General features: G+C 34.9%; 2 protein-coding genes and 2 long non-coding RNA genes across 4 annotated transcripts; 1 reads left to right on the top strand and 3 right to left on the bottom strand.

Moving 5' to 3' along the window:
- Positions 1 to 15055: 15055 nt before the first annotated feature.
- On the bottom strand, positions 15056 to 15700 carry LOC149685487 (uncharacterized). Its single transcript, XR_016384074.1, has 4 exons — positions 15617 to 15700; positions 15416 to 15530; positions 15259 to 15360; positions 15056 to 15191 (listed from the first exon to the last, which is right to left on the bottom strand). It is a non-coding gene; the product is annotated as an uncharacterized LOC149685487 (long non-coding RNA).
- A 1426-nt stretch (positions 15701 to 17126) lies between these two features.
- On the bottom strand, positions 17127 to 24142 carry LOC149685485 (uncharacterized). Its single transcript, XR_016384073.1, has 3 exons — positions 24099 to 24142; positions 23534 to 23566; positions 17127 to 17213 (listed from the first exon to the last, which is right to left on the bottom strand). It is a non-coding gene; the product is annotated as an uncharacterized LOC149685485 (long non-coding RNA).
- Positions 20397 to 21582, bottom strand: LOC149685486 (uncharacterized). Its single transcript, XM_089870875.1, has 4 exons — positions 20999 to 21582; positions 20755 to 20929; positions 20624 to 20696; positions 20397 to 20564 (listed from the first exon to the last, which is right to left on the bottom strand). The coding sequence occupies exons 1-4, from the start codon at positions 21189 to 21191 to the stop codon at positions 20397 to 20399; spliced, it is 609 nt and encodes a 202-aa protein (XP_089727001.1). The 5' UTR covers positions 21192 to 21582.
- A 334-nt stretch (positions 24143 to 24476) lies between the features above and the next one.
- LOC149685484 (uncharacterized) lies at positions 24477 to 25930 on the top strand. Its single transcript, XM_089871029.1, has 2 exons — positions 24477 to 24675; positions 24762 to 25930. The coding sequence occupies exons 1-2, from the start codon at positions 24477 to 24479 to the stop codon at positions 25928 to 25930; spliced, it is 1368 nt and encodes a 455-aa protein (XP_089727155.1).
- The last annotated feature ends 564 nt before the right edge of the window (positions 25931 to 26494 follow it).

Raw genomic sequence — 26494 nt, 5'->3', positions numbered from 1 at the left:
CCACAAATACCTACAAGTACCCACAAGTACCCACAAATACCTACAAGTACCCACAAGTACCTACAAGTACCCAGAAGTACCTACAAGTACCCACAAGTACCTACAAGTACCCAAAAGTACCCACAAGTACCTACAAGTACCCACAAGTACCTACAAGTACCCACAAGTACCTACAAGTGCCCACAAGTACCTACAAGTGCCCACAAGTACCTACTAGCACCCACAAGTACCCACAAGTACCTACTAGAACCCACAAGTACCCACAATTACCCACAAGTACCCACAACTACCCACAAGTACCTACAAGCACCCACAACTACCCACAAGAACCCACAAGTACCTACAAGCACCCACAAGTACCTACAAGTACCTACAAGTACCCACAAGTACCTACAAGTACCCAAAAGTACCCACAAGTACCTACAAGTACCCACAAGTACCTACAAGTACCCAAAAGTACCCACAAGTACCCACAAGTACCTACAAGTACCCACAAGTACCCACAAGTACCTACAAGTACCCACAAGTACCTACAAGTACCCACAAGTACCTACTAGCACCCACAAGTACCCACAAGTACCTACTAGAACCCACAAGTACCCACAATTACCCACAAGTACCCAGAACTACCCACAAGTACCCACAAGTACCTAAAAGTACCCACAAGTACCTACAAGCACCCACAACTACCCACAAGAACCCACAAGTACCTACAAGCACCCACAAGTACCTACAAGCACCCACAACTACCCACAAGAACCCACAAGTACCTACAATCACCTACAAGTACCCACAAGTACCCACAAGCACCTAAAAGAGCCCACAAGTACCCGCAAGCACCTACAAGTATCCACAAGCACGCACAAGCACCCGGGCAAAGCACCTACAAGAGCTCAAACGCCATGTTTCTCTTGCTTAATATCCCTCTAACGGCGTGAATCACGACAAAAACGCCGTAAGTCCAATATAAAAAATTAGGGCTAAAATGCATGTCTCTAACAGTGGTAAAACGCCGTAATTCCTATACCCAAAACAATGTAAGTCAAAGTATGTGTTAATAATGATAAAAATCAATACTTAAACTTAATTTATCTTAATGAAACTAAAGGAAGGCACATCTATGGACTGTTATCTTTCATTTAAGATGGTTCCCAAACGTAACGAATGATTAGTTTTCTTTATACACGATCCCAATTAAGGTAATTTTTCAAAAAAATCCCATGTTATCTCTATGGAACAATATAGTATTTTTCACCAAATGTCTGATTAATTTTATGGATTCTAAAACCACCCTTAACAACATTTTTCATTATAGAATTAACTATTAGTTGGATCTCTTTGAAATTTTAACCACATAATTAGGGCCCAAATTTTAGTTCACTGGCAAAATTTCAAAGCAGCAAACACAATACGAAAAAAGTTACGGCCAATCAAAGAACCCTCCTTTAGCATTAGAGGCAGTATCAAGTCTTATCTAAGAGAGCGACCGCTCTCCTAGAATTATCTAAGAGAGCGACCGCTCTCCTAGAATAAATCAAAGTCCTGACTGACTGACTGACTGACAGACTGACTGATAATCAACGCCCAGCCCAAACCGCTTGCCCTAGAAGGCTTAAAATTTGAAGGAACGTTACTCATAAGTAGTAGGCGCGTACTAAGAAAGATTTTTCCAATCCGCCGCCATCTTAAAAAATGGCGCCCAGAAATGTAAAAACTCTTCTCTATGCAACAAAGTCCGCGAGTTTCAACCAATTTCACAGATATTTAGTACACTGGTTTCCTTTAACCTATAGACGGGCTGAATGGTCTTTTGGGTTCGATTTGTTGCCATCTTTTTAAATGGCGGCCAAAAACTTAAAACCCTTCTTTATGGAATAATGTCCTCATGAAAAGTAATAAAAAATGTCCCGACGGGCTGACGGGCAACGCCGAGTGCCCTCGCTCCTATAGGGTGCTACAAAAATATTAGTCATCAGTAAAATCTACCCATTCTTTGTATCATTTTGATGGAAGTTCTTATTACAAGTGAGCGACGCCGCGGGTAACAGCTAGTTATCCATAATTGTCTGATTGTCAATAATTTCGGTTCCGGACTCTTAATGAATAAAAATATGTATACCTTTGAAGTATGAATAATCTCACGTTGACAAAAATTTTCGAATAGTTAGAAAAATCTACACAAATTATAATGAACCAATTTAGGAAAAATTTAAGTATTAATTTCTAATAATAATTTTTAAATAGTTTGCCCAGATTCAGCCCCCACTCCTCAATTTCAAACTCTAGCGACGCTACTGACTGCACACCACCTATCCAACTTCCAGGTCTCCTCATATCACCCTGACAATGGTTTTACTCATCTGAAATTTCTGTTGGTTTCAAACAGTGTATTCTCGATTTTATAAAAAGTGCTTGCAAAAGAAATAGAAATAAAAACCAAATTATGCATATCTCACCGATATATTGCACACAGAGAATAGGGTGTCGCCAGGCGATTCTTAACTTAAATGCATCTACTCATATTCTGAACACTTGTAAACCACAAAGTGACTACAAAGAGTACTAGGTAGGGCTGTTGATTTTTTGGATTTTTTCAAAAAAATCAAAAATATCGATTTTTTTGATTTAAATCGGATTTTTTTGATTTTAATTGATTTATTTGATTTTTTGATTTTTATTGAACTACTAGATAGTAAATTACCAACATGAAAACTTTTGAGTCAAAATTAACCAAAAGCAAAATAATCATGACATTTAAGCAGCTATTGGATATTGTTACTATTCAAATGCTTGTATAAAAAGACTAGCTTGTCTTAACGAGTCACTTAGCTTAGTCTTAAGGTCGCCACTTTATGTAACCGTAAAATTTAAATGCAGGAAAGGGGGCCTAATTTCACGTCTCACAAAGAATTTAATTTAAAAGTAGAAAAAACTAAGAAGTTCCCAGGTTCCCGTTTAAAGGACTTATTGACCATGACAAGCAATATTTACCAGGTAATCCATTTCAGAAGAAAACGCAATTGTGATTTACTGATAATAACTTGAATTTATTCAAACAAAAAAAACACGTCTGAACTGGAGCGCGATTACAAACTAACTGCAACTGACGACAGACTACTCCCTTGCAAAAACGTCCGCGCCCTTTTTATGGCGGATATAAAAAAGAACATTGTGTTGTGGCGCTCGAGGCGCCACTCCGGAAAAAAGAAACATCGACGCTTAAAGGCGCCTAAAAAATGAATTGAGGAGCAGACGACGCATATATACAAGTCCCTCCTGTGACCTGTCCCACCCTCAGTCGACACCTGAACTCCTTAATGAAACCCTGTCGGCTCGTCCTTAAGAAATCCTTAGACGTACGGAGTAAATGTTAAATCGAAACTTTTATTTTATTCAATTTGATACCATTATTTTTAATCAATTTGAATCCTTAATTTTTCAGAAGAGAATCGGAGATTTTAATTTTTTAACCCTTATTTTTTTAAGATGAGAACTAGCGCGAATGCTGGAAATATTAAATGAAAAAAATTAACCTTAAATCGCGAAAAAAGAAAAAATAATAATTAACCCTTAAATCGAGAAGAAGGAGAAAGAACCCTTAAGAAGAATATGGAAGAGGAGCAACTTTTCGTAAGAAATTAAAAACTATTTTGATAAACTGACTTGAAACTATGATTAAACAACTTAGATTATATCTGACGGATTGATTCAATTTTAAAAAGCTTAACTTTCTATTTTAGAACATTATTATTTTAGCGCGTAACTGCACGATTTTAACCTAAACAATCCTAAAATTTAAATTTGAAACTTAAAGGAGACATTCCATAGAGGTTATAAATTGCAAACCTCCCTTATATATGTTTGATTTTTTTTATTTTGACCCCTATAAAAGTACGTGAAAATTTATGAACAAGATTAAATATTACGTTGAATATTAAAAATTTGGATTAGAATCTATTTTGACTCTCAATTAATCGAGATGAGCCTTTAAACTAAACTTAATCGAGATAAGCCTTTAAACTAAACTTAATCGAGATAAGCTTTTAAACTAAACTGAATCGAGATAAACCTTTAAACTAAACTTGATCGAGATAAACCTTTAAATTGAACTTAATCCGGATAAACCTTTAAATTAAACTTAATCCGGATAAACCTTTAAATTAAACTTAATCCGGATAAACCTTGAAATTAAACTTAATCCGGATAAACCTTTAAATTAAACTTAATCCGGATAAACCTTGAAATTAAACTTAATCCATATAAACCTTTAAACCAAACTTAATCGAAATAAGCCTTTAAACCAAACTTAATCGAGATAAGCCTTTAAACCAAAGCTTAACGAGATAAGCCTTTAAACCAAAGCTTAATCGAGATGAGCCTTTAAACTAAACTTAATCGAGATAAGCCTTTAAACTAAACTTAATCGAGATAAACCTTTAAACTAAACTTAATCGAGATAAACCTTTAAACGTAAGTAATATTAAGGTGAAATTAACCCAAAACACGATTTTTTTGGTTAAATTCATGCATACCTTATTTAATTAAAATTAAAACTACACTTATCTTTCACCCAGTCTCAATTTTCCTATTTAATCTTTACAATTAAATGAGCACTTAAGTCCATATTTAGACCCATTTCAAGTCGATATTTAGACCCATTTCAAGTATATATTTAGACCCATTTCAAGTCGATATTTAGACCCATTTCAAGTCGATATTTAGACCCATTTCAAGTCGATATTTAGACCCATTTCAAGTCGATATTTAGACCCATTTCAAGTCGATATTTAGACCCATTTCAAGTCCATATTTAGACCCATTTCAAGTCCATATTTACACCCATTTCAAGTCCATATTTACACCCATTTCAAGTCCATATTTACGCCCATTTCAAGTCCATATTTACCCCCATTTCAAGTCGATATTTAGACCCATTTCAAGTCGATATTTAGACCCATTTCAAGTCGATATTTAGACCCATTTCAAGTCGATATTTAAACCCATTTCAAGTCGATATTTAAACCCATTTCAAGTCCATATTTAGACCCATTTCAAGTCCATATTTAGACCCATTTCAAGTCGATATTTAAACCCATTTCAAGTCGATATTTAAACCCATTTCAAGTCCATATTTAGACCCATTTCAAGTCCATATTTAGACCCATTTCAAGTCCATATTTACCCCCATTTCAAGTCGATATTTAGACCCATTGCAAGTCGATATTTTGACCCATTTCAAGTCGATATTTAGACCCATTTCAAGTCGATATTTAGACCCATTTCAAGTCCATATTTACCCCCATTTAAAGTCGATATTTAGACCCATTTCAAGTCGATATTTAAACCCATTTCAAGTCGATATTTAAACCCATTTCAAGTCGATATTTAAACCCATTTCAAGTCGATATTTAGACCCATTTCAAGTCGATATTTAGACCCATTTCAAGTCGATAATTAGACCCATTTCAAGTCGATATTTAGTTCCATTTCAAGTCCATATTTAGACCCATTTCAAGTCGATATTTAGACCCATTTCAAGTCGATATTTAGACCCATTTCAAGTCGATATTTAGACCCATTTCAAGTCGATATTTAGAACCATTTCAAGTCGATATTTAGACCCATTTCAAGTCCATATTTAGTTCCATTTCAAGTCGATATTTAGACCCATTTCAAGTCGATATTTAGACCCATTTCAAGTCGATATTTAAACCCATTTCAAGTCGATATTTAAACCCATTTCAAGTCGATATTTAAACCCATTTCAAGTCGATATTTAGACCCATTTCAAGTCGATATTTAGACCCATTTCAAGTCGATAATTAGACCCATTTCAAGTCGATATTTAGTTCCATTTCAAGTCCATATTTAGACCCATTTCAAGTTGATATTTAGACCCATTTCAATTCGATATTTAGACCCATTTCAAGTCGATATTTAGACCCATTTCAAGTCGATATTTAGACCCATTTCAAGTCCATATTTACCCCCATTTAAAGTCGATATTTAGACCCATTTCAAGTCGATATTTAAACCCATTTCAAGTCGATATTTAAACCCATTTCAAGTCGATATTTAAACCCATTTCAAGTCGATATTTAGACCCATTTCAAGTCGATATTTAGACCCATTTCAAGTCGATAATTAGACCCATTTCAAGTCGATATTTAGTTCCATTTCAAGTCCATATTTAGACCCATTTCAAGTCGATATTTAGACCCATTTCAAGTCGATATTTAGACCCATTTCAAGTCGATATTTAGACCCATTTCAAGTCGATATTTAGAACCATTTCAAGTCGATATTTAGACCCATTTCAAGTCCATATTTAGTTCCATTTCAAGTCGATATTTAGACCCATTTCAAGTCGATATTTAAACCCATTTCAAGTCCATATTTAGACCCATTTCAAGTCCATATTTACCCCCATTTCATGTCCCAATTTAAAACCCCTATTAATCTCATATCAAACCCCTGTTCACCCCATTTCAGGACCATGCGCCTGATTTACAGGAATATTTATAGTCTTGTTCAGTGGGACTTCACTACCTTTCCTATTATGTTTGTACACGTTGAAGGCTCTCTTATTATATCAATCCTGACTGAACACGATTTTAAGTAAAAAAGTTAATGCCGTTAAAATTATCCAAATGAACTCTTTTGGGCAACAACTAATGTAATGGAGTCAGATTGGTTTTAATAATGAGCATGTTTTACTTTTTAAAACATCACTTAAAAACCTTTCTGAGGTCTGTATGCACAATTTTTTAAAAATACATGCTTATTGGAAAATATTTCATGGCATAAGAATTTTATTTTTATTTTACAAACCGAGATTAATATTAGGACATTACTAATCAACTCGGGCCTTTTCCAAAAAAATCGTTTATTTTTCAAGGTCCCTCAACAAAAAACGTTGAAAATATTGCTTGTTTTATAGGTCGGGTTAGGTAAGGCATATGTTAGTTAGGTTACGTGTCATTGAGACACAAATTTCAAGCATTGTACCTCTTAATAGTAGACGTATTTATCCTATAAATGTTATAAATTTAATAAAAAAAAAGTTCAATAATAACAAACGTTTTATCGTTGACAGCGTTTAAAAATAAAAATATTTGCTTTTAACAATATGTGGTTTTTCATAGGCACTATATTACGTTAGAAAATTATTTTTGGGAACTCATTCTATGTTCAAACTTCGTTTAAGTTCGTTACAGTGTTACGTAATTTGACTTAAAAATTAAAAATAAGCGAATCTCTTTATAACGGTGCATTTCTGCGATTTAAAAATATTTCATTCTTCTAAACTATAAATTTTGCTTAATGTTTTACAAAATAGATGGGATTATTGCTCATTTTACATAACCACTCAAGTTAATCAGATGTTAACGGGCGTAGATAGAATTTTAATTTAAGCCAAGATGTTTGTCCCATTAGACCAAATCCAAAACCGCCAAATTGCGGTAGTTTTCAGCCGAATTGGAATTCGGTCGTAAGGCAGGCAAGCGGTTAATTACCATAGTACAATTAACTTGAAATGGGTCAATAGGGCCTTAAAACGGAGTAAATAGGGTCTTTAAATGGGTAAACAGGGACTTGAAATGGTGTATTGACCGGTTTGTTTTACACCATAAACGTGGTGCTAAATATGGAAAAAAATAAATATTTAACAACTATTTCACTTCACTTGGTTTAGTAATGTGACAGAGGTAGCGTACTTTTTCCATACTTTTAACACCATTAAACTAAGTAATATAGAAGTTCAACAGATTGCCTAACAAAGATGTTAAAAACCACTGTAAATGGTGCATAAATGCCTAATATTTCCTTAATACTTGCAAATAATATTAGCAAATGGCGTGAATTGATCATAAAAATGAGGTTAAAGTACACCCTAAATGATGTCTTTTTTGGCACCGGAAAAAACAGCATATATGGTGTTTGAATGCACCGTTATATTTTACAGTGCAAATGTATGACGGTGAAGCAAACATGATTATTCAAAATTAATTACATTAAGACTGAAGTGACAGATATTATAAAAAACCGTCTTGGTTTGGACCAAGGCTGAAAAAACAAACGATATGTTTGAGGTTTATCAATTGACTGAAGTTCAGATATTGAAATTTTTTTCTAGTTATTTTTGTCCACTCAATCCTTAATCAATATTTAATTCAATCAACTGATTTTACTGTTAATCGATCTAGTCCCTCTAAATTAATTGAAAAAATAACATATCTACGCTTTTTCAAGAACAGTTACATTTTCCGAAAACATTGTATCATGAAATTAATTATTTTGAAGGGATTTCGTGTCGATGCTCACTAACTTGTAAGCACCTTGACCAACATAGTTTTAATTGTTGCTGGCTTGACAAATTTTCAAGTTTGCACCAAAAGAAGTTTAAATCTGTTTTAAGTTGTTGATAAGACTGTCGTTTACAGTGAATGTCGTCTACTTAAGACAAAGCAACAAAGTTTATCCTGCGTGGTTAAGGGTAAAGATCACATAAACAGAAATACTTCTCAGTACCAATGTCCTGTTATATTCATTTCCCGCGGAGATAATATGGTTAAACACATCATTCATTACTAGTTATGCCAAGAAGGTCACATTGAACTCCGACACCCCCTCCCTTCCTCTATTTTCCCAATATATTGCATTTTATAATCACCAGTGGTTCCAGTGTATGGGTCATCTGAGCCGTCGCAACACACTATATTATATTACCATATAGATCGTAACCTTTTCACATTAGTGAACGGTACATGACACTCCGGACTTGCCCGCCAACCTTATTAACCTAACATTATAAAACATTCGTGTACATGAATGGTTATGGTTATGGCTTGACACTCGCTAGCGCCCGAACGACCGATCACTCAGTGTAATCGGTGTACAGTACATTTGTAAGTGAGTTTGGAAATTACATACAGAGAAACTAAAACACAGGTGTGATCCCGCCATTGGGGTGTTTTCTCTCTTTCATTTTCTCGCTCGCTTAGAAGCACCGCTATAGGCAGTGCTAGTTGACTAGCCTCCTGCCCGTAGTGAACTTTGGCACCGTCTGGCGATGACCCTTGGTGCGAGGGAGAATACACCCCAATGGTGGCCTCGCCCCTGTGTTTTCCGAAATGATCTTTACGCTTGCTGAAATGATTACGCGTAATACGTAACCGGTGTAAAGTAGGGGGTGACGTTTCAAATGAAGACTGAGTTATGACCAAGAAATTCTAAAGTATGGAAATGGAAGTTCCAGTGCAACTTTACCTTCATAGAGGCGACAATAGAAATGTAGCATTTCGATATACGAAATTTAATGTATAAATTCGCGCAACACCCTGGTTTGGCATCAATTAAATATTTACATTTTCCATTCAAGTTATGCCAAAGTTCGCTTGCTCTTTTTAGACATCCAGTAGAACATTTCAAATATTCAATACTGATCCCTCAACACGTACTCCCTTCAAAATAATTAATTTCATGATAAAATGTTTTCGGAAAATGTAATTGTTCTTGAGAAAGCGTAGGTATGTAATTTTTTCAATTAATTTAGAGGGACTAGATCGATTAACAGTAAAATCAGTTGATTGAATTAAATATTGATTAAGGATTGAGTGGACAAAAATAACTAGAAAAAAATTTCAATATCTGAAACTTCAGTCAATTGATAAACCTCAAACATATCGTTTGTTTTTTCGGCCTTGGTCCAAACCAAGACGGTTTTTTATAATTTTATTTAAGTTTTGGTCACTCAATGTAGTCACTTGGGGCTTTTCCTTTTACACGTAATTTGGTTTTGAATATTTGCGCATGACACGTGCGTATAGCAACTCCTAGCTTAATCATCCTTAATTTTACAATTTATGCCTCCCTTAACGCTCCTTTTTAATGTATTTTAAACTAATTTATCCGCGTTAATTTTTTTAGTTGAAAACGCGAACAAAACATTTTATAAAACTATGGTACAACAACTAAGTATTTATGTACACCTTTAAAAATAACCGTTTCTTCCTGTTGAATTACCGTAAAATTTCAACAAGTAACATCCTATACCAGATATAACCGTTGGATTAACAGGGTATTTACTATACGCAACAGTAAAAATGTAATAATTTTATTAACTTTACATTTAGCAGTAAATGTTCAATAAATAACAAGAAAGTTACTGTTATCTTAATATACCGTACCATCAACAATAAAGTATAAGTAAAAATACTGTCGATTAAAAATACTGTAAAACCAACACTAAGTAACAATAGAAACATTGTCGTTTAGAAATATCGTAACATCGACAATAAATTATCAGTGATCAACTGTGAGGATGCTCTTAGGTTACCAATAATATATGAACACTGGTATTCTTTGCTTGAGTTTCGTACTACCCCAAATGAAATAAATTCAAATAAGTTCACCTTTTTTCTCTGTTAGAAAGAATATTATTTACGATTATTTATTCATTATTACAATTTACGACATTGGACAACAACTAAGAGTAACAAATCATATTAACCAGCATTCTTCCGCGTAATTCAGTGATGCCAGATTGAGGGAAATTTCCCATATCTAGGGACATTTATTTTACTGGTATTGGATTTATTTCCTATAAATTAATTGAAATAAAAATTACTTATCTCAGATTTTTCAACAACAATTTCATTTTCCTAAAACATTTTTTCTAGAAATTTATTTTTACCTCTCTTTGACGTCATCGTCACTCGGAGAGGTATTATACTGGACGTATCTGTCTTGCACCGCGTTAGCAGTTGGCAAATAGGAGCAAACGTGTTCGCAATTTCCGGACCGCATTCGCAGTACACAGAAATTCGGAAACTTTACTTCATCGCTATATTTATCTTACTTAACGTCAATCGTTAACTAGCCGTTATAACTTCATCTGCTGGCGAACTCTTTCACCCAATACCAATAAATATTTATTGGATTCTAAAAAGAACACCATGCACTAGTCTTTCGTCTATACCACATAGACACCAATCTGCAACATTATCTTTTACCAAGATCTCATTCACGTAGAGAGAGAACGTTCGAGTTTACCTTCATCTTCGCTACCATCAAGTACTACCTAGTCCCCTCCCTAAAAGAATTCCCGCCATTTTATCGATACACTAACACCGCCTGGTGGACTATCCATTGATTATTTATCGAAATTGTCGTTCTCGATCTCGATGTGAGGGAGACTGACTCCAGAATTAGTAGAAATGTTTATTAAAGCAACAGTTGATAGTGCTGGTTATGTCGATATAAATATAGACCGAATAGTAAATAGTAAAATAGACAATAGTTATTCGATTATTATAACAAGAAAGGCCACTATTATTTTCCTTAAGTGTCAGAACAACCAAGGCTTACGTTTGAAACTTCAGGTAAATAGCCATATTTTAATATAATACCACGTTATTTTTATCTGTCCCTACTCCGATTGATAAAAAATATATTTTTAATAAGGCCGATCCAATGTTATTAATCTGAATCGTATACTAATACTTAACAAGTTAACATTGTTGCCAATAGTTTCTTTCAACTTCTTGCCTTGGCCGACTCTCGAGTCGCTACTGGCCTGTCCATTTAACATTTTATTCAGTAATTTGAGGTTTGTAGGTGGCGAGCTAAACCATACCCCACTCGATCACGCGCGTCACGACGCAAGCTGCTCTCGCTATAGCTATAGCGCGAGCAGCGCAGCGTCTGGGAGCGCTGAGCGAGTGGGCTATGGCTAAACCGACCTAAACTAGGCCCCTCCCAGAAGAAAAAGATAACTCTGACTTCATGGAAGCGGATTAGACTGAGTCGAACGTTCTCTCTTTACGTGAATGAGATCTTGCTTCTACTGCATCTACGTCCTTAGGTTTAAGATGAACGCGGCGAGCGGCTAGGGTTACGAGAAACGTCTAGCCTCCCAATGGCAGGGTTTCCACCATAGCTTCACGCATATGCTCATTTTCTTATACATCACTGTGAATCGATCACCTTATATACCCTAAATTCACGAAAATTCTGAAAAAGGTATTCGCTAGAAGTCAAACGTTAACAATAGCTATGTTTAAAATAGTTTTAGGAATGATGTTTCTTGCATCAACTTAACTATAATTAATCTAAAATACAGACGATTAAAATAATTAAAATAAGATATATTTATTTAATTATTTAAGATATACTTTTTTCTTCGGAACGACACGATTGAAAGTTTATATAGAACGAGTAATGAAGATTGCAGCTGAATCGAAACACTATACGCGTATCAAAGTTAATATAAAGCGAGTAGGATGAAAAGATCTCTTTCAAAACCATTTACATTTTCTTTTTGCAGAATATTAAATTAAAATCGATTAAATATGTTTCGACATTACAATTTTTTTAGTAGTTGTGTAGCTATAAAGCTCTGTTTCATTTCAATATTCCAAGAACATCTCTTGATATTAATATTTCAAATTTGTGTTTACTTTTTAATTCAGCTTTATTACATTTATATATAGGGTAAACGTAAAATTTAACTTTCGTAGTTTCAATGGATGTTAACGCCTATTATTTAGTAACTGTTGTTCGAAGTGGATCCACGAATTAAGAATTCCTTGGGTTAAAGCTAAATTAGCCTTGATTCATCTTCTCGTTGAGGAGGTCTTAACGGTTCAGAGTGAGCCGAAAGTTAAATACACATTTAAATGATATATATGAGGCCTTTAATAGAAATAATGAGGATATATAGTAAAGGATTAGAAACTTTAACCGTTACAAGTGAACTAGGCAAGATCTCGTCAGATTTGTGCTTTTTATTTCCTGTTAACTCATTGGCTGATTGACCTTTGTTTGAAAAGTATAATTCTTGATAGGATATATTAGCTCTCGACTCGGAGAGTTTTATTTTAGTTTCCAATCTTATTTTGATTGATATTGTTACCATCTAGTTAGACTTCAAAATTATAATTGAAAACCTTGAAAATAAACCGTAATAACACATAAAATTTGCTCTAGTTACGATGGGCTGCCGTCATTTAATTTTAAAATAATGGGATGTTACCAGTAGTTACTACGGTTATCTGTAATTTTATTTGAAACAATAGTAGGAAGTAGAGGTGTGCGGTTAACCGTTTCAATCAAATAATTCGATCGAATACCGAACCGAATAATTCGATTCGGTATTCGATAAGCCCATTTTCACTATTCGATTCGAATATCGAATACCGAACTGACTATTCGGTTAAAGTTCGACTACCATAAATTTTGGTCCTTGGCACTAGAGAGACCCACCTTATTTAAAAAAATATCATCCCAATTTTTTTGTCTCCCGTCAAAAACTACCAGCTAGTTCATATGAAAATTTTAAGAAATACTTGACCACCAATGAGGAGAGGTTTTTGAAATTTAGGAGCTTCTAAATGTTCTTCTCCTTGCTTTGTAATTTTATTGGCAAATATTAGGGTTACTACCCGATTAACCGCGAATAGTTGGCCTAGTATTCGCGAATATCAGGGTTAAATATTCGCGGTTAATAGGCTTAACTATTCGCGATTAATCGGGAAGGAAAAAAATTACCAAGGCCCAACTATTCGGTATTCGATTTGAAATAAACTATTCGATTCGGTATTTGATAAGGAAAATTTTTTGGTATTCGATAACCGGTTCGATACCCAAAAAGTGGTATTCGCACACCCCTAGTAGGAAGGAAGGCAGAATTTCACGTTGGCACACAAGTAACGTTCCAGTAAAACTATACCTAACTTCACCTCTGCATGGAGCAAGTTCTTAACTGCAAGATTTACGTGAAAACTAACGTTGTGGTTTTTTTACCGTCATTTTATTTTAAAATAATAGTAGAAATCAGGTACAATTTACTGTTGACACCACAGTAATGTTTCTGTTAAACTAACTATAATATAATTGTACATATATTAGGTTTTTAATTGCAAGTTTCACTATAAAATTAATGTTGATGTTAACGGTAAAAAAACCTGTAATTTAACGGTAACTTTCCTGGTAATTTTCTGCCAGTAAAATAGCCGTAATTTCAACAGTTATTTTTTACAGTGTAGTTTTAGGTCACTAAGACTAGCCTATTGAAAATAGTGGTATTACTTAAGTTTGAGACTAATTTTGGATATATTTTTGATTAAAACCTAATAAATATTTATTTAATTATTAAGTAAGTTGAGTGACTTATACCGGTACTTACGTATAATATTATTAATATTGAAATTAAGACTACTTTCATTACGCAATAAATATTTTTAAAAACGTTTATTATTAAAAACGGAGACGACTAGTTTCGCTACTTTGTTTCAAAGGCATTATCAGGTCTGATCTGTCGCTCGATAAAATTCGATTTAGGAAACCGCATGATTCGGGTCACGTGTCGTCCGTTGCGGGAACTTTGTATTCACCCCTATGCCACAATTCAGCTAAAAAACTAGCGGGGCCGTTATCTCGATTTAGACATTTTTTAGTTTTTCTTTTTTTAAGGATATTCATAGATTCATGTAGGTTAAGTTTAAAATATTGGTCTAACATTATTAGGTTTTTTTGCATTGTTAAACAGTATAGAATGGTTAGGGTTTAAGTCGATGTGTTCTGCCAGTGCTGACGAATCACATCTTTTGTTTTTTATATCATTTTTATGTTCATTGAACCTAAATTTAAAATTACGGATAGATTGGCCGATATAAACCATTCCACATGAACATGGGATTTCATATACTCCAAATTTTTCTAATGTTTTGATTTTGTCCTTTAAGGGGGTGATTGTAGATTGGATTTTGTTTAGAGGTCGAAAGATGGGGGTTTTTTTTGATAAAATTGTCAACAGACACCAAATTAGGAATAATACAAAATTAATTAGCGAATTTAAAGATAAACCAATAGTAGTGTTACCGTATATCAAAGGTATAAGTGAAAGTAAAGGTAATCTTTTTAGTACCAATGGGATAAAACCCATCTTTCGACCTTTCGCAAAGAGGGCCATCGGTTGGAGAAACACAATTGGGTAGTCCAATTCTTGAGTGTAATATGCTGAAAGCAGTCATCAGTATCGTCGGCAGTTTCAGTTCATGATCCTTAAATATAATTTCGAATCCGTTGCCGACAATCACTGCTTTTGATATTTTACCGTTATCAATCGCCACTAGGCACAGGGGTGGTCCTTTCGCGCGAATTTTCATTTGCTCAAGTATTTCTGAGTCCTGTCAGATGGGGAAAAGAGTTAAATATTCAAATGAATAGATATGAAAATAAATGATATTTACATACTTTAACTTCTTCAATAATTGACATAGTTTTAATTCCTTTGGTTTGAAAATTTCCTGCCTTTTTAACAAACCACATCCACGCGAAGTACATAAAATCGTGGCCCTGAATTAAACAATTTAAAACGCTGTTTATATTAGTTTAATTGATATGCAAATACCTTATTTTTTTCTCGCTTCTGATATGTCTATAATTATATTGAAGAATTTTTCAACATTACGGGATACTGATTCAAATACCTCTCTTCCGCACATAAGGCGAAACTCAAACAAAAACTGCAAAGTGCAAGAAATCTTATTCAATGTGGGCTTTATAAAGCACTTTTCTAAGTTAGAAGTTAAAAACAATACGCTTAACTTACAATGTCGACAGTTTCAAAACAAGAGAACACTTCTAAAATCACTTCATCGCGACTGATAAGGTTGGTTCGCAAATTGAATGTCTTTTTTAAATTTGCCTTTACAACGCCCATATCTGGCTTGGCTTTAATCCACTCAGTTTGAATAATTTTTATACAATTTTTCTCTTCATCAGCAGTTGCCTGGTCTCCCTAATAATGGCTTCTAGAAAATCCACTAAAACAAACACACATATTTAGAGGAAAAATTGATAAAGCCCTATTGAAATATGAAAACCCACAAAGTAAAGAAATCATTTAAAATAATAAGAATCTTAATATAAAATAATGTTACGCTGCTAGCTCTGGTGGGTATGCACATTTATACATTTGAATGAAAGGAAATAAATGATGGCAAATATATTCATTTAATGTGGGGTATAAAGTACAGCTATTAAGTAATTAATAATTTAAAAGAGGGTTTTAGCTATTGAAATACTGCAAAATTCCTTTACTTTAAGATATCGTAGAATTTAGAAAGGCATTAAAATATAAATGCTCACTTTAAGACGGGTTTTGATTTCGAATTCTTAGAAACTTTTGGTTTTGAGACTGTCTCTGTATTTGCCGCAGCTAAACGCTTGAATCCTTTTGTTTCTCTCGTTTCATCAGTCGATTTTTAATTATTCTTTGCTTTCTTATTTTCGAGCTAAGTGATTTTATAAATTTTTCCTATAATGTATACAACTTAATTACTCATAGCGAAGAGCTAAAAAATGCATTCATTATCGGATTTATACCCATGGTGTAGTGCCGTCTAATTTTATGCTTGGATATAGTTCATACATCCTTGAGCCTATATTTGTGTAAGCGGTTCGTGTACAAACATTGGGGTTTTTTATATAAAAAAACAGCATTCGGAGACGAAAATGTGCCAAGTATGGCCACTGGTGACAGTACCATCCTTTAGGGCTTTCTCTATAAACTTAGAAAAGGCAGGAATACCATAGTCTGAAATCTTCGCGTATATATAGTTAGAATATTATCAAGTTATATATAATTCAAATATAACTTACTGAGTTTTCTGGCTTTTTGTTATTGGTATTTTCTTCCTCAATAGTAATAGAAGCAAAGCTGGCTTCTTGATCTTTGCCAATGGTATCAGTCTCATCAGCAGTTTCTTTGCTGTGTGAACTAAGAAAATTTGGCTTCTCCGTATGCTGCTGGCAATTTAAGGTCTGAGAATAGTTCTCGCAACTAGTTTCCATCACAGACATGCTAGAATTCGGTCCTACAAAAACAAAATCATTTCAAATATATAAAGTTACACCCCTATCCAATAATTTAACTACTTATGTCAGAAGACGCTCCTTTTTCTAATGGCAAGGCAGGTTTTGAAACATCATTTGCGTTAATCACTACATTAATAAATGCGCAGTTAAGTAATAGTCTATTTATGAAGGTTTATGAAATACCTTTTTCGTGTTTCGTAACTGGGCAACAACAGTAAGCACAATTGTTATTTGTTACATCTGCACTTCTTTCGAATTCACAGCACTCGTCCTTTCCACAATCTTTACACGCACCCCTAAGGATGTTCCGACTATCTAACATTTCCGAACTGCAAAAAAAATCTTCAAATTAGGAACAATATGCGAAATTGCAAGGGGATGACTAGCAAATTTGTCTTTCATTTGGTGGGATGAAATTAAATGTGCTAAACCAACGCCTTATTACACTAAATATCAATATAGCACATCTATCTCATTGAGAATAACGACTCAAATTATTAAAATTAAAAATTATATGGTTCATAAAAAATTAAAAGTATCAAAATATACATAATTTTCATTAAAATTTAGTATAGTTATATATGAATGAATATCTATAAATTTGTACTAGGAATGAGGCATGAATATTTGTTGACCACATAAAGATTTTCTGCTAAGTACCTTGGGGCCAATGGAAATGGGTTTTGCAGAGATGACTGACGAACCAAACTATATAATTCGTTTAATACTAATTTGTACGCATTAAAATCTGGGTTGTACTCGTTTTTTGAAGACTCTTGGATCACAAAGCACAAATCATTTTCTAAACTTAATATCCGATGAACAACGGCAAAATTTGGCTGTGCTTCATTAATGCAATTTAATACTATACAGTTGCCTTCCCTGTAGATATGGCCATGTACAACAGCTTCTTTGATTTCCCAAATTTGAGATAATCCCGCTAAAGCCCTAATGCCCGTTATTATATATTCTGGATATTTTGACAAGTCCAATGGTCTCTTAACAGATATGTCATTTCCACCGTATAAATAGTTCAAATTTGGGCTTCCATTTGGTCCTCTTTGATAAAAACAATTTCTCAGTAAACTATAATTGCCCATGCTTTTCGCTATGTTTTTAAAGCTTCCCCACTTGCGCCCTTTAAATACCGAAAAAAATGCTTCAAATCTCATACACCAATGGTGTCTTAATGGTCCAAACATAGAAATCTGCCTAGGTAGATGTATTAGATAATGGAATTTTTGGTTTAATTGAAATATCCGGGTAAAGCCGCCGAAACTCTATTATGTATAGTTCTACGGCATTTTTAAGCTCGTCAACCGTTTTTGATGTTGCGTAAAGGTACGTTCACAAACGAGCGAGAATATGAAGATTACGCGTGAAGCTTAGGCTGAAGTTAGAAACCTATTCTCGCGGGCTGATTTTGAATTCAGCTTCCGCTTTCAACATCATCGTGATCTTCTCGCTCGGGCGTTCACATAAACGGCGAGAAAAATTAAAATCCCGCGTTTCGCGCATGCGCATCTTGACGGATCGACAAAGATGGCGATTGTAAAAAATAGACGTGTGGTTCTTTTGCTGTTGAAAAAAAAAATCCTACTGAGAAAGAAACAAGAGCTCGAAAAAAATGTAAAACGAAAGAGAAGACAAGATCGCCGATGGTGGGTGCATCCGATTTGGCAAAATAGGAAAATTGAAGGATATTTTCATACTCTGGTACGTAAAAGCCAAGGCTTAACAAGAACACAAGCTATGTTAATCCTGTTTTTAAGATTGAAAAAATGTATGACCTATTCATAGCTAAATACTATGAGGATTTGTGACCATTCTTATTTCCACAACTTTATGAGAATGACGCCGGACGTTTTTGATAAGTTGGTTGGAATGCTAGCAAGTTCCCTTAAAAAGTACCCTCGTTCTAGAGAACCGCTTTCACCAGCTCATCGTTTAGCTATTACATTAAGGTAATCTTTTCAATTCAAAGAATATATATTTTTAAGATTTGATATCTAATTTCGCGTTTCCTAGGTTTTTAGCCACTGGTGATAGCTTTATGAGCACTGCCTATGGCTTTAGAATTGGCAAATCGACATCTCACTATGTCATTAAAGAGACTTGCGACGCTTTGTGGAAAGTTTTACAACCACTGTATCTTCCGGTATGGTTTGGTTTATACTTTAAACTCGATAACCAATACTGAATGGTGTTTCTCTTAAGACCCCAACTAGGGCAATATGGATGGAAGCGGCCACGCAATTTGGACGACAATGGCAATACCCCAATTGTTGTGGGGCTGTAGACGGCAAGCATGTCGCAATTAAACAGCCCGCAAAAACGGGGTCAATGTACTATAATTACAAAGTATGGATCTTCTTTTCTAAATAATTTTACATTTAAAATTTTTTAATAACTGCTATAAATATTATTGTTGCAAAAGGGTACAAATTCTATTGTCCTCATGGCTGTAGTTGACGCAGCATACAAATTCTTGGCGGTAGATGTAGGAGCCTACGGATCAAGCTCAGACGGCGGCATATTTAAGTCGTCAGAAATCGGCCAAGCCCTGGAAAAAGGAACACTAGGCATTCGAGGACCTTCTACCTTACCAAGAAGTGACATTCGAGCCCCCCATGTATTATTGGGTGATGAAGCGTTCCAGCTTAGGACTGATTTTCTCCGACCATATCCAGGAAGGAATTTAGACTCGAAGAAAAGAGTGTTCAACTATAGGTTAAGCAGAGCCAGGCGTTGCAGTGAAAATGCTTTTGGTTTATTAGGTGCCAGATGGCAGGTTTACCATCGAACCATGACCTTAAATCCAGACAACGTTGATAGAGTTGTGAAAGCAACTGTTGTGCTTCACAACTTTTTGATGGCTATCGAGCCAGGCCAAAAGAAAAAAAACAGGGTATATTGCCCACCAGGGTACGCTGATTTTGTTGATAAAAATGGGAAATTTTGTTATGGCTCATGGAATGATGAACCTGAGAATTGTTTTACCGATATTGCCTGCTCAACAGCGCGAAATTCTAGCCAAGAAGCGACACGAACACGTCAGAAGTATACCGATTATTTTTGGAGTGAGGAGGGAGAAGTCCCCTGGCAATGGGAGATGCCTGGGGTTACTAATCCACGAAGTGATAATTAAAAAAAAATAATAATAAATTTGTTTTCAATCATTTTATTTGATATATAAAAGTATCATTTTACAAAATAAATAATTTAGTCATACTGTACAAATTTAGTTTTCAGAACTATCTGCTTCAGTTTTTTCAATATATTCATAAACTGTTTGAAGCAGTTTGAACTCGCACTTGTTTTTATATTTAGGGCCAACACGGCGCATCAAAATTGCCAGATATTTTCCTAGTTTTTCTTCGTCGTCATCTTGAATAGTTGCTTGCTTCAACAATCTAGAATTTATTTCAATCCAATCAATCGAGGTCCCAAAGTTTTAAAAATATTAATTCCTAAATTAGTAAAGTTAGTCCAAACACACTCATCAACAACTGTTATTTCCGTGTTGTTGTTTGTGGGGTACTCTCCCTTATTTTGCGTTTTTTTGACGTTGTGGTTTGTTTTTCTACATATTTTGAGGGTCCGGCTGTAGCTGTCTCTTCCACCGAATTATCTTCCTCAATTTCTTCATTGATGAAACCTTGCCCAAGGTTTGATAGAATCTTTATCAACCAAAAATACAATCATTATGGGAAACGAAATGGGATTAAGGGATTAATACCTGGAATGCAGCTGCATCATTAGCTTCTTCATTTAATTTTGAGACGTCCTCTGGCTCTACATTAGATGTGGTGCTAAAGAAGTTCAAAAGTAATGTAACTCTAAACAAGCTTCGTTATTATCTGCAATTACTCTCTCTTGGCAACTGTGTCCTTCAAAAAAAGCATTTGCTTGAAGTAGGGCCATTTGACTAAAGAAATATCTCCTTCTTCTAAATATTCCTGGCCTGATTTCTTTACAGAAATTGCGTGAAAGTTTACTCTAAATTGGTCTTTCAAGTATTTCCAAGTTGTTTTTGCCTCTTTCTCTACAGTAAAAAATTCCAATTCTTTAAATAAAATTTGGCATTTCAAGTGTATTATTCTGTGATTCTTACTCTGCATGCCAGTTTCCATGCTAACCTTCTCCCACGCGGCTTCTATAGTATCTCTTTCCCTGTGGGAGGGAAGGAATCTATCCCATAAAACGTTATTGCTTCTGACAGATTCAATTAATGCTTCTTTTTTCTCTACTTCTTTTTGTCTTTCTTCCGCTTTTAATTGTTTCGCTTTTTCCTTCATGGATTTCATAACGGAACGGATATTAAATATAACCAGAGGTTTAATTATAGGCTTCTGATATAACTAAACTAATTGCACCATATCTTTATTAGAGAAGGTTAGAAATTTAGGGTCTCTGTCAGTTATGGCGCCACTTTTTTAGTTTCGTGGTTCCTATTGGATAATAATTGTCACGTGTTGTTTTGCGATAAAAAAAAGCGGCGAGAAAATCAAACACTTTTTGATCGTGTTTGACCCGAGCTGACTGCGACAATCAGCTCCATCTATCGGCAAAAAGCGCGTAAAAGTAATCTTCTCGCAAATATGTGAACGAGGGCGCGAGAATCAGTTTCAAAAATCAGCTTCATGCGTGCGCGATCCGCCTCGACTTTATGGCTTTCTCGCTCGTTTGAGAACGCACCTTAAGGCGATGTCCCGATGTGAACTATTTGCACCAAGCGAATGAAGTTTTTCAGATTGTCCTTTGACTCATCTGTAACCCTTTCTCGTATAACAAATGGCAAGATTTCTATTAGAGTTAGACACGAAGCTGCGGATATATTTAAAGATCCTTCAGATTTCAGGATAGAACTTTCAATTGTTGGTGGTTTATTTCTATTTTCAAGGTAATAGTATTTAAAATTATTAAGGGATTGATTTAACCATTCTAAAGTAAACAATTTGGCTTCAGAAATGAAATAACTCAAAACTGCTTTTAACTCAACAAGGGCAACGCCTTCTAACAAAACATGCATAGGGTCATGGGTCGAAATACTTAAGTCAATACCCTTTATATCAAATAGAGGGGAACGCTGGTTTATACCATATTCCTTACTAAAATCCTTCCTATATTTTTCGGTAGAAATTTCATCTAGAATATCACATAAATCAAGGTGATCTTCTGTTGTACGCAAACTAAAATGCTCTTCTCTGAAGTGGTCAAAAACATCAGGCTTAGATCCATGGTATGTTCTGCAACATTTATGAGCGAATCCAACCCCTCTTTAAAACCCCAAAGCTGGTTTGAAGCAGGAGTATCTGCTGGTGTACCAAGTAAAAGGCCAGTTAAACTTTTACTAACGCCATCTATTTTAAACCCCAAATCTACACCATTCTGAAGTTCATTCATAGATTGTACAAAATCTAAAAGAATATTTTTCATACCAAATTTCTTAATGTAGGATGCTTTAACAATTGCCAGTAATTGTTTTGTGTACAATTTTGACCTGAACATAGGAGGGATATTCACTAACTCATACGTGAAAAATGTCAGTTTGTGAATTTTTTTGTGCATTCCAATTGGATTACATGTCTCAACATCATCTACATTTAAAATAATTTGCAGGCAAAATGCTCCAGCTAAATTATGGTTTTTATAGAAAATACCATCACACCAATCTTTCATTATGTCCCCAGTAGTATCAAGTGCATTTGTAAGCCAGAATTTGACATCAGGCATGGCAATTAAACATTTTAAGCTCTCTAAAATGGGAATACTATAACCCCAAACCGACTGATTTTTCAATTTCCCCTTAGAAACGACGGTCATTCTTCCCATGTACACTTCCTGAGGTGTAATTAAATTGAAATCTGACTTATAAAATGTTTTCCTTAACGCGTCAGATTTGAGAGATAATGAAATGTCTTTGATATCAAAAAAATTATCAAACAATGTATCTGATAACTTTTTCCCATCTTCATTTGCAAAATTGCCAAACTTTGAACGGATAAGTACCCCAAATGCTTTCATAATCTCACTAAATTCTTCAACAATGCAGTCTATACTTTTCTTACTGAATCCAAACTTTGCTTCAAGTTTTAGCAAAAAGTACCCGAAAGCTTTTTTTAGCAATAAGTATTCATTTTTAGGATCCTTCCCTTCAACTAACGGGGCATGGTCATTAATGTTAAACTCATCTGTGTCCATTGAAATATCTTCCAGCGAATGATATTCATCTTCATCATCAATTTCATTTGGAATTGGTTCATTAAGTTCCGGTTCATTATGATACTTTGAACAATGTTTTTTAAACGCGTGCCAACTTTTAGATGTGTAAGGACAATTTTTGCAAGAAACAAAAAATAATGGATCATTCCGATGTAATTTTATGCAATGCAAACTTAACGCTTGTAAAGTTTTTCCAGAATAGCTACAAATATTGCATGGGAAAGTATTCATATCTATTTAATCCGTCCCTAGCTTAAAATAAGCTAGCCAAAAATAGCTGAAAAAAAGGGAAGAGAAACACTGATTCCTGGTCAGTGATGTTTCGAAAATTGATTTTTATCATAAATTGAACTTTGCTAGGTTATAGGACTATGAAATAAATGTGCATAAACAGAAAATTTCTCACAATTGCTCGTATACTTACCTGAAAAACAATGATCTTGTTTAACCAAGAAGCCTAGAAAAAATAAGAAAAATTTTTGAATACCTAGATTTACCGATGGTGAAGGAAAATGGTTTTAACTTTAAAATCTATTTTCCAATAATTACAGCCAAACTTCCCCAGCCACGCTTGCTCTTACCCAACTGTTCTCCGTTTGAATTTCCATAGCACAGTTAATTACGAAACTGAATTTGTTTGTAGGCCTTTAACTAAGCCTATTGCAGATACAAAGAGAGCCTCATGTTACCCTAAGCCTAACAGATTTTTTTTGCTCCGTTTTTATTGTCGAGCTAGGACCAAAGAAAAGGTCTTACAGCTCCGAAACTTTTTGAAAATACTTATGTACACTTTACATTACAAGATATAGGGAATATAATACAAAAGTAACATTAATTAAAATTCAAAATTTCATCAGTACATTCTATGTCCTATAACCCCTGTGTTATTGTTCTTTATATAGAGTACCTTAACCAGTGGGAGCCGTAACGCTTTATCTTTTAAATTGCTCAATTATTTTACGTTATTAAACAACAAAAAAGGTACTTACTTATGCTTATTTACTCGTGCCCTCTGCCGAAAAACTGGACTACGTTCAAAAGAACTTAGTAACCTTCGCCGAAAGCCCGAAAGAAAACTTTCCAAAAACCGATAACTTCAACTCAACCGCCGGCTTTTCCGCAAGCCCGTAGTCCGTTATTTTGCTCTTCAGAGACGAGGCAACTTACTCTTTCTGTCCGAGTCGTGTCGTGTCACGTGCTATGAAACTAACAACGTCATTGGGTGAAAGAAATGCGTGCCTTCTGGCGGGTTTTACCGAAACGATCCTAAGACAGTAAGCTTAGCTCGCGAACGCGAAACCGTACGCGTTCGGGCTCTCGGTCTCCAAACGCAGGAGCCTCGAGGGCCCTCGGAAAGTCGGAATATCATGGCGCCGTCGTTTTGTTGTGTACCTCAGTGTAATTCTTCGAAAAATAAATCCATCTCAGGACTTTCAATGCACTTATTTCCAAAGGATAAGAATATTAGATTAGAGTGGAAAGAAAAACTAAAAATTAGGAAGAAAATAAGCAATTATATGCGGGTTTGTGGCCTTCATTTCCAACGGAAGGATTTCTTCTTTCCAGGTAATTGAGCCAAGGCTTAAGTAAACATTTTGAAGTTCTGACCACGCAATAATAATTAATTTGGAATAATAATATTTTTCTATTAGATTTGCCAGCAAAGAGACGAAAACTTAAGAAAGGAATAATTCCTTCACAGAATTTGCCAGTAACTTTGCTAGAACCAAAGGATATTGTCGGGAAGAGGAAGTTACGAAAACAGTTTGTGAAACATATTCCGAAGGAGGATAGTGGCTCTAAATCAGTTCAAGATAGCGTATTGAAAGAAACTGACAGTAGTAATTCTGAAAATTCGGACCATTTATTCAGTTCATGTAATTTGACTACGTCCACTGAAACGTTTGTGTGTGTTAGAAAGTTTGACAAGACTTGCCAGGTCAATAAACATGTTTCCCATAACTTCAATCTTTTGAACATTATAAAAACTGATAGTGACTTGTATAATATTTGTGGAATAGCTTCTTTTGAGCTGTTCAACGTACTTGTTGGCTGTACGCGTTCCATATTTACTATAGATATTTCCCTGCCAACCGAAGGTCTAGTATTTTTAATACTAATGAAAATGAAACTCAATCTGAGTTTTATCGTCATAGCGACAGTGCTAGGCATTTCTGAAAAAAGTTGTAGACTCTACTTTCATCAGGGTGTACGTGCTTTAGCGGATGTTTTGGAAACAGCAATTGAATGGCTCAGTAAGGATGAAATTCTAAAAAACCTGCCTACGTTTTTTGAGAATTACAAGAACGTGGTTTTGATTTTAGAATGCACAGAAGTACTAATTAAAAAGTCCAAGTACTTGAGGTCCAGCATTTTGACATGTTCATTCTGTAAAAGTTGCAACTCAGTAAAGTTTTTAGTGGGTGTTGCTCCAGCTGGAAACATAACGTTTATCAGTAAAGCTTATGGAGGACGAACCTCTGATAAGTTTGTAACTAATGATAGCCAAATATTAGACAAGCTCACACCATATACAGATGGTATTATGGTTGGCAAAGGTTTCCACATCGATGAACTGTGCTACAGTCGAGGAATTGAGCTTATTAGATTGCCATTTCCTAATAAAAACAAAAATCAGCCAACCGTTATGGAGCCAAAAACCGAAGTAGACCTAGTCAAAGTCAGGGATCATGTCAAAAAGTCCATTAAGCGATTAAAAATATTTGAAATATTTAATAACAACATGGAATGGGAATTCATGCCTCATTTTCATTCTATGATAACTATAGCCTCAGGCCTTGTGAATTTATCAAGACCATAAGGCTGATACTGAGTCACTTTTTTCCCTGAAAGTAAACTATTTTTGCCATTGGTTACTGAAAGCAAGAGCAAATAGAAGAGTATAATACTTTGCCTCCATGCGCTGAACCTCGTTTGAGGGGCAAGATTCCTACCACGCGCTTAGCGTCGGCTGACGAGCAGCGGGATCTCTACACTCCCACACTCCCTTGAGTGGTTCTACTTTCTCAAAACACCTCTAGCGTCCTGATAGGTTAATTAAAATTTTAGGGGCAAAAGTTAGATTTTGACTTGAGTCAAAGCTATTTTTTAAACTGAGTTACTTAAAGTTGCTGATAAGTCCTATCTCAAAAATATGTTTTCCCTATCATTTCCGAGTTAATTAAGGGTGAAAAACCCGTAAACTAATTTTTATCATAGAGAACCTGGAAAAGTCAGGGAATTTAAGAATGGGCTGAAAATCCGGGAATAGGGACTTGGCAATTCAGGCTTAACTCCGCCCCCAGCGCCATTATGGTATGTTTTTTTAACAGAATGAAAGCTACATAAGCCCCTCCTCCTGGTATGTTTTTTAGCACTAGTGCAA

Source organism: Phalangium opilio, unplaced genomic scaffold (genome assembly GCF_054372755.1).
Source record: "Phalangium opilio isolate 3A_F unplaced genomic scaffold, DU_Popi_V2 ptg000032l_1, whole genome shotgun sequence".
Classification (NCBI taxonomy): Eukaryota; Metazoa; Arthropoda; class Arachnida; order Opiliones; family Phalangiidae; genus Phalangium; species Phalangium opilio.
The sequence above is the reverse complement of the archived record's forward strand: the minus strand, read 5'-3'. Positions and strand labels throughout refer to the sequence as shown.